Source organism: Varanus komodoensis, unplaced genomic scaffold, assembly GCF_004798865.1.
Source record: "Varanus komodoensis strain SLA01 unplaced genomic scaffold, ASM479886v1 scaffold109, whole genome shotgun sequence".
Taxonomy (NCBI): domain Eukaryota; kingdom Metazoa; phylum Chordata; class Lepidosauria; order Squamata; family Varanidae; genus Varanus; species Varanus komodoensis.
In genome coordinates this window covers 281,030-289,909 of record NW_025335313.1, presented here as the reverse complement: position 1 = coordinate 289,909, position 8,880 = coordinate 281,030, and the positions used below count along the sequence as shown (strand labels likewise).

The following is an 8,880-nucleotide window of genomic DNA, read 5'->3' as shown; positions in this document are numbered from 1 at the left end:
GGAAGTCTTGCTCTGCTGAGCTGGTGGGTTTTTTGCTTGTCTGGCGTTGAGCCTCGCTGTGAAGGCGTCATGGCGGTGAGTGGAGTGGCTGGCCTTGTTGGGCGCTTTCGAGTGTCTGTGGAGCTGGGTTGACCTGCGCTTGTTCTCATGAGCCTAGAACCCAAGGAGTTCATTTCTGGAAGGTGAACTCAGGTCTTCTCTAGCAGTGCGTAGAATTCATTTCCACAAACTGCAGTGACGGCCTTAAAAGGGGAAAGGGGCAGTTTCATGTAGGGTAAGGCTGGCTACGAACGCTTCTTCGTCTTGATGGCTATATGTTACCTCTAGAATCGGAGGCAGTATGTCTCAAATTTGCTAGGGAACGTGGGGCAGGAGAGTGGTACCGCACCCCTGTCCTCCTGGTGGGTTTCCCGAAACAACTGGTAGCCGAAGCATGAACAGACTGCTGGACTCGATGGACCCGTGGTCTGATCCAGCTGTGCTTATCTTATGGGCAAGTGCAAAGCCCTGGCTAAGGGTTTGCTTATGTGCACAAAGCCGTAAGTTTTCCAGCTCTGTCCATGCCATTGAGGATCTTACTCTGTTTTCTTCAGATATATTGTATTATGCTGGCTGGGGATGATGGGTGTAGCATTGCCTCACATCAGAAGAATGCCTAGCAGGGGATGGCTGTTGTCATCTGTCTTATAATTTCTTGTAGGGTTTTTTTTTTTTTTTGGGAGAACTCTTAAGCAGAAGACTGATACTTCCTTTTTTTCCACATTTTTCCTTTAATTGAACTGCTCCTGGTCCATTAATGGTAGCCTGGCATACAGAAAAAGTTGGCAGGTTGCATCATCACAAGAGTTGATGCAGTTTTGAAAGGGGAGTGGGAGTGGGGCTACCTGAATGATTAACATGTAAGTAACTTACATGTAACATGTAAGTAAGATACGTAACATGTATCTGTTGGTCCTGGTGGAAGGTTGCACTGTTGTACTGTATTGCTTAATTATCATCATCATCATCATCATCATCATCATCAATTTTATTATTTGTATTGTTTTATATTTGTGTAGATTGAGAATTTTATTTCTCTTGTGTGTGTGTTGTCCATTTTTTCCAAAAATAAAGATAAAATTAAAAAGAAAAGTTGGCAGGTGAAGTTGTGCATGTTCTGGAGGTAAATGATGATGGAGTGGGGCGATGGAGGACTCTTAAAATACTATTGTGTTAGGTTGCTATTAAAGACACAGGAGCATGGTCAAGCCAAGAAGGTAGAGGTTGTAAATGTATGATCAAATGACCTAAGTCTTTGATGAAGTTTGAACAATCTCTTAGTGTCAGCCTCACTGTAACTAAGCTTAAAAATGTGTAACTGAAATAATATTGCATTATTCTCCTGTTCAAGCCTTTCTGTATTTTGTTCAACTTCATTAGTATCTGTTTTGTTACTCTTTAGGGTGTAAGCCCCATGAGGCGAAGAACAGTTTTCTCATTCGTTGTAAGGTGCTGTAAGAAAAATCTTGCTGGGTCAAAGCAAAATCAATCTAACCCAATGGCATGTTTCTCACATTGCCCAGCTAGACATAACTGCAATAATTTTCTCCTGCTGTAGTTTTCCAACAACTGGTATTCAGAACTGGACACCTGATCCTGGAGATAGTATATAGTCATGACTAGCATGCATTGTGGCCCTCCTACATGTGATTCCTGCCATTTTCCTTACAGCTCCTCTGGCACCCAGGTCCCGGTTGACAAAATTCTTTGCAAACCACTATGGCAGCTAATGGGGAGGGGATTTGCCTTGTTTACAAGCTAAATTTGTCTTCCGTGTGTTTCCATAAGAGTTTACCATTAACCACCTCCATCACCCCTTTTTGCAGTTGTGACTGCGGAAAGAGTGTGGTTTTGATGGAGAACTGGTCCTCAGATCAGGTTTGCTCATCCTGATATACACTTACTTTATTGTATACTGCTGATAATCTTTAGTAGTATGCCATTAAGTTAAATAGCTGGTCTATTTAATTTATATAAGAAGGAGGCTTGGCAATAGTTGGTTCAACCTAACCCATGATGGATGCCAGGTCAGATTATCATGGGTGCTTAAGGATTCTCCTGGCAGAACCTTTGAGCTGCAACTAATACTAAGCATCAGTGCATTTTAAGGTACTCAAAGTGCTCCACAGAGGTGATTTTAGTCAATTTTACAACAGCCTTGTAAGTATTATGTCCATATTACAGACAGCAGGGAAGGTGAGGCCAAAGTTGAGAGATTAAGGGTGCAATCCTAGGCGTGGTAGGATGTGTTTGGACTGTTAGAACATTTTTCTGCCTGAGCATACAACCCTAGCTCACCCCGAGCTCTTGTCAACCTAGTAATTCAAAAGCATGTAAGGCAAGTAGATAAATAGGTACCACTTTGGTGAGGAGGAAATAGCGCTTCATGACATCATGCTGGCCACATGTCCACATGAACAGAGATGAGTGCTGCACCCTATAGCCATTCAACTAGGGATTCCTTTCCTTCCTTCCATACATAGGATTGCATCCTGATAAAGCCACCTAGTGAATACTTGGCAATAATGTGATTGCAAAAATGTGAGGTCCTCTTGCTGGTTCTCAGTGTTATTAGCAAAACAATGGGAAAAACCCACACCCTCTGGTCCTATGTTGCCTTGCAGGTGTAGGTGTCCATGCCTTTATTTTTAATTTATTTGCTGGTTCTTCTCTGTAGTGTTGCAGATAGAGACCTAGTTCACATGATCTAAACAAGTCACTGTAGCTTGTTCTTCATGCAATTTGCATAAACACTGCCTGTGTGCAGCTCATCGTGTCATCTAAACCCAGGCAGCATGGCTTGTTGGAGGGCTGAATAACACTAACAGAATCTGTGGGTTGCTTGATGGTTATTGGAAGAATATTTAATCCTTTGACAAACCATTTCACCCAGTTTGAATGATATAATACACTGTGCCTGGGTGGTGATTGTGCAAATTACACCCAACATGCACCATGCGCGAATCACAGTTTTCTATCTGCAACACAACAGAGTGTTGTATTTATGTATGACTTGGGGTCATATCACAACTGAATTGGCCAGTACAATTCTCAACATTAACTTCAATTTTTAATAAGATGGGAAAAGCACCCAAACCCTTTCTGAGAGACTGGAAAATAGATCAAAGTATTGAAAAACCTGTTTGCCCAATATGGGATTATATCATTAGAACTGAATCTGTTACTGTTAGCAGTATATTACTTCTGGTTTGTATCCTCCCTCCAGCCTGACTAAAATAAAAAGTGCCATTTTATTTAATACTGCACTTGGCTTGGGGGTACACACAGGCATATAAACAAGTAACACATGTATCCTTTGATTTAATTGTTCCCTTTGTTATTTTTCCAGCCAAAGGGAAAGGTAGGAACCAAAGGTAAAAAGCAGATATTTGAAGAAAACAAGGAAACCCTCAAGTTCTATCTGCGGATCATCCTTGGTGCTAATGTGAGTCTGTAATGCTTTGTCTGTATAAATTCTATGCAGTGGCAATGGCCTACTTTGGATTGTTGAGCAAAAAGTGGACCTCGATTGGAAATCATGCTTTGGTTGATGAAATTTCTTTATAACCGTGGCCTTCAGGTAATCATGCTGTTAATGGGGAGAACCTGCTGGGTCAGAAGCGGTTTTTCACTTCTGCTTTCCAAGGCAGGGTACAGCTTCCGGTCCAGGCACACTTGGCACAAGTGAATGGACAACAAGATATATCTGGTATGCTTTGTGTAAAGTTCAAGGGAGTGTTGATTGGTTCCTCACACGCTCCAGGAAGTGAGTGAAGCACTACTTCTGCCTCCCTGGGCATTCCACACAAAGTGTGGGGAATTCATATTCCCACGCGGGGCCAAATCACATACTTGGCATGTCGTTTTGCATTACAGCAAATAGCAGCCACGGGGGCAGCAGGAAGAATCAGGGCCAGAGAGGATAGGGTTTAGTCCTTTCAGGTGCTGCAGCTCCTCTCCCTGCTCATGGGTATTAGTGGGAACTGCCCCTCCAGTGTAAATAGCAGTCCTGAGAGGGTGATCTTTGATAGGACTACAGCACTGGGGCTTCAAAATCAATGTGAAAATTATCTCTGTTTGCTGCAAACTAAAACAACATACCCTGCCTTCAGTTCCTTGGAGAAAGGAAGAAAGTGGGGGGAAACAGATTTTGTTCATCTAATTCTATTCTGAAGTACTCATAGCTTGTTTTTGTTCTTTGCCAATAAACCAAATCCCCATGCCAGCTTTAACAAGTGACATGGATAGTCTGTCGTCTTATCTGTCTGAGAAGGAATAAAATTAGTATGATATGGCCACCTTGCAAAGTCCTGTGTCTGATAATGGGGAAGTAGATTTGGGTTTAGACAGAGTGAGCTTTTCATTTGGATTTAAATCAGATTTTCAGGGGTAAACAGGTTGTTGGTTGTTTTAATGCAGGAAGATTTGGAGCTGTTTTGTGTCTGTTCTCTTTCCTTGTACTTGGCTTCTGACTCTATTTCTCTCAATTTCAGGCCATTTATGGAATTGTAAATCTTGTGTTCTTCTATGTAACAGCCACTGTATGGACTTGGGTGAGTCCTCTGTAGCCCCAGATTGTAACTCCTTAAAGCTTGTAAGTTGCTCATGCTGTGATGATGCAGTTGGATGACACTGCGTGGAAGTGCCTCTGAGCTGCCCCTTGATGCTTGTCGTGCTCACCAGGAGGAGGTGCTGTGGCAAGTGGATTTGGCAACATCCATTCCTTAATTTTTTAGCACTCTAAATGTTTTCTGCACTAGAAAGAATTCCAGTCTGTCTTCATTGATGGGAAACCTGTGGATACCTTCTAAGTGTTCTGCGAGTTCTTCTCTAACTGAGAATTGGGTGGGAGGTCCCACTGCTTCCCCTGACCGATATTTGTATTTTTATTCTAGATTGCATTTGTGTTCAGTTTGATGGTCTATGCGGCCAGTTACCGCTCAATGAGCTCCATGGCAAAACCTTCTTTCACGGATGATGGCAGCCTGGCTGATGGTGGAATCGACCTGAATATGGAGCAGGGGATGGCAGAGTGAGTGTCTACACCACACAAGTCCAGGTGAGCAGGACCTGCTGCCTGAGCGCATACACAGATCTCCTTTTCCCCAGAGCAGGAAGATTCCACTGTCTTCAGGGAACCAGCTATGATTTCTCAAAGCTTCTCTCCTGAGCTTCTTTACTGCAAAGTGGGAGAAAGGGATGCCTTCCGTTCATTTTTGTGTGCTCTACAAGCAGGATGTTCAGAACTCCCTGTGATTAGGATATGTGGGACTGTTGTGTCCTTTCTTCTCACTTTGTCCAAATACTCTTTGCACTTCTGTTCCTCACACTCTTTGTCTTTCCTGCCCAAATACTATAGAAATCTGAATCTCTGGCAGCAAAACAAACAGTGCTGAGTAAATAATATCGGCCAAAAATCATGACAGTACACGAGTTTAGCTATGGAATTTAGATCTGAGTTCTAGAATCTTGCATTCCATGGCAGATAGAAAAATAATTGTCTGTCTTGCTTCTGTGCTCAGTGGTATCATTAGATTAGATAGAGGAGATTGGGAAAGAGAGCATAATAGAATAGCTATCCAGGGGTTCTTGGAATGCTCGAGGGAGGAGAGGCTGGCTTGAACAGCCTGGGTACTTGTAAGGAAAAGGTATGGTAACCATCTGTTCCCTAGTAAGTAGAAGGTTTTGGATTTGCTATTCTTACCATCTTAGAATGTTTGAGTTGGATGGCACCTTGCAAAGCATATAATCCAATTAAGTCTTGCAACTTACATCATCCTTGGAAGATGACCTTTTAAAGCCTTTGCTTACATACCTCTTGCCAAAGAGAGCCCACCTGCTCCCAAGGCAGACTGTTCCCCTGTCAAACCATTCTTATGCTTGGAAGTTCTTCCTAAAGTTAAGCCAATAGGTGTTTGCAATTTCCACTCACTGTTTGTAGCTGCATACTCTGGACTCTGGAGCAACAAGAAGTAAGTCTGCTTAATCTTCAGCACTGGCAAGTTTCTCCAGGCTAAAGGTATCCAGCTCTTTAAATGACTTCTCGCAGATTTGATTTTTATACCCATCACTGTTTTGATTTGCCCTTCAAGATACACTCTGGTATTGACATTCCTAAATGTTGTGTCCTAAAACTGGACACAGTAATGTAGATCAGTGGACTTTGTCCACATGTCCATCTTTCTTAGCATCAACTTTCAGTTGTGTTTCTTATGGCTCTTGGACAGGCTGCATTGGCAACATCCCCCATCTTTCTGATGGAGCCTCATGTGGGAAGAGGCTCCCACCCCCATCAGATTCATAGAGCTAGGCTTGTTCTCTGTAGCTCTTCCTCCTAGTCCTTCTTGAGTGGTAGCAGGTTTGGGAGCCACAGGGATGGATGAGGCTTCATGCTGTGTTCTGCACCAATAAAAACCAACTCTTTTCATCCTCAGGCATCTGAAGGATGTGATCTTGCTTACAGCTATAGTGCAAGTCCTCAGTTGTTTCTCCCTCTATGTGTGGTACTTCTGGCTATTGGTAAGTCTTTTTCCTTTTTTGCCCAGCATGTAAATAGCCGCTCACTTACCTTTCTTTTCCAGGTATGTCTGCAGATCCCATGTTTATGTTGCTTGTGCTTTTTGTCATCCAGCACTTGGCTTGACCAGAAATTCATGCATTCTCTACTCTGCATACAAGTTGAATCTGCTTTTGAGTTTTATATTTTTGCAAGTGAATAATTGGCAGGGATAAAGTTAAATGTTCAAATAAAATCATATGTAGCTTTCCTCCAAATTCCAGAGGCAGGGAAAACAGAAGCTCAGTGGATCCTCTGATGTGGTGCTAATAGAGAACAAGAGCCTGAGATGACTTTGAGAAATGATGAGAACAAATATAGGCTTTCTGGTTGTGCTGAAGCAGTTAGAAACTCCCCACAGGCAGGGCAATCCTGTGACTCCTAGCACTGTGCCTGGAAAGTCATGGGATGCTGCAGTTCTTCCATGTCTGTAGACAGAGCCGTGAGCACAGAGGAGTAGATCCAATTTACAGGTTTGCAGCTGAGGGAGAAAACGGAAGTGTTCTGAGTGACAGTGTGGGGAGGAAGAGGCCTGGATCTGCTGGATCCAAGAGGTTCTCTTGACCCTCCCTGTTTACTTTGCACTAAGCAAGCTAGATGTGCTGATAGGCGTGTCTATCTGGAATGTTTTTAGATGAAAGATTGAAGAGACCTCTGGACTTTGAATACACAGAGGGTTCAGATGGAGGACTACATTCTAAAAAGAAATAAGTTGCAATCAAGTTTTTATATTTCGAGATTGTAATTAACTGTGTAGTAATCTGGTGCACTTTTTAGAGATAGATGGGCTTTAATTTGGTGATCCCTCATGCCCAGCAAGCTTTTTGCTCATTCTCAACTCTGCTTTTCAATTATCGGTGTTCCTGCATGCCTCTATGATCTGTGCATTTCCTTGCTCATATTTTGCAGGCTCCAGGGAGGGCGCTCTATCTCCTGTGGGTTAACATCCTGGGCCCTTGGCTCACTGCAGACTCTGCTGCTGCCAACCAGGAGCCCAATGAGAAGAAGCAGCGCCGACAAGAACGCCGCCAGATGAAGCGTTTCTAGCTGTGCTCATGGAAATGGATGTTGTGTCACCCATTGTCTCCATGTGGCTGTTTATCAGGGATGTGACCTTTTTGAACCAATCTGAAAACATCAGGGGCTTCTACTCTCATTTATCCCCACCTTCCCCCGCCCACCCTGGTTCATGGGAATTAACTATAAAGCTAAATCGCTTTGGAACAGTGTAACCAAACTGATACAGGGCTTTCATCTGCCTTGTAACAAGGGGTGGGAACCTCTGGGGGACTGAAGATGTGTAAATGTCTTTATAAAATGTTGCTGTACTATGAATCTATGGATGGAAGTATTACAGGATTTGAGGAAATGGTACATTTTTAAAAAAAAATCCAACAACAAACCTACAGAATCTATATGCGAGTGGAGTAATTTTATATGATCAAAGTTTCAACTATTTGCCAAATCACTCTAGGCAGGCACAGTATATAAAACCAAAATACAAAACAAGCAATAAGCCAACCCAATAAAAACAATAAAACTAGAGTTCATAAAAGAACAAAATCATTTCGTGAAAGAATAAGATTACAGGGATGTTCAAAAGCTCACATGTCAAGCCTGCCTTTTTAAAGGACAGTGACAGGAAACTAGTGGAATAGAAATATTTCATACATGGTGGTCCATTTCCCCACTTACACCAAAGAAAGACTGCAGAATTTAGGCACATCTCTCTCGGCAGAGAATTGTAAAGTGCTGCGACAAAAATAACCTGAACTGGTTTCCTGTGAATCTGACCTTCTTCCAAGGGAGTCGAGTCCTATCTGCAAATCTCAGTGGGCTCAAAAGATTCGTACACTGTAGGGGTGGCACTCCCTGGGGTAGATTGACACCGGGTGGCTGCATAGAGCTTTAGAGGCTAAACCATAGAGCCACAAAGCCTAATTTCCCAACGGGGTCTCGATAGGAAGTATCACAACTTGGAATACTGTGATCCAAATCTATTATCGTTTGTGACAATGATGATCTAGTATTTGGCTAGGGACAGGGAAATTTGGGATGTGTTTTTACATTCTGGGGATGGTTTACACATTCTTTGACTCAAATCTGATTACAGGCAGCTGAATAGCAGGGATGGGAAAGTCCTGTAATGTAATGTGTGTTTGCAATTGCTATGCTGCATCAGCTTAATAAAACATTAGGACTTTGCTTGATTTTGCTAGAGGGAAAATTATTAATGTTGAACAGTGTGAAAAAGGCAAGAAAGCCTATTCAGATCGACATGGTAG

At 42.7% G+C, this 8,880-nt stretch overlaps 1 protein-coding gene across 2 annotated transcripts; it reads left to right on the top strand.

Annotated features, from left to right (window-relative positions):
- Position 1: 1 nt before the first annotated feature.
- Positions 2-8,805, top strand: TMEM208 (transmembrane protein 208). Of its 2 annotated transcripts, none has more exons than XM_044419809.1 (6): positions 2-75; positions 3,389-3,484; positions 4,533-4,592; positions 4,935-5,071; positions 6,474-6,558; positions 7,505-8,805. In XM_044419809.1, exons 1-6 carry the CDS (start codon positions 70-72, stop codon positions 7,640-7,642), a joined length of 522 nt encoding a protein of 173 aa, XP_044275744.1. In that variant the 5' UTR covers positions 2-69; the 3' UTR covers positions 7,643-8,805. The 2 variants fall into 2 exon arrangements, with proteins under 2 accessions (XP_044275744.1, XP_044275745.1); XM_044419810.1 differs by lacking the exon at positions 2-75 and adding an exon at positions 135-205.
- Positions 8,806-8,880: the final 75 nt, after the last annotated feature.

Bases quoted from the DNA above. Each gene is read 5' to 3' on its own strand.
- TMEM208 (XM_044419809.1), top strand. The intron at 3,485-4,532 runs GTGAGTCTGTAA...TCTCAATTTCAG, and splicing joins GGATCATCCTTGGTGCTAAT to GCCATTTATGGAATTGTAAA. The intron at 6,559-7,504 runs GTAAGTCTTTTT...CATATTTTGCAG, and splicing joins TGTGGTACTTCTGGCTATTG to GCTCCAGGGAGGGCGCTCTA.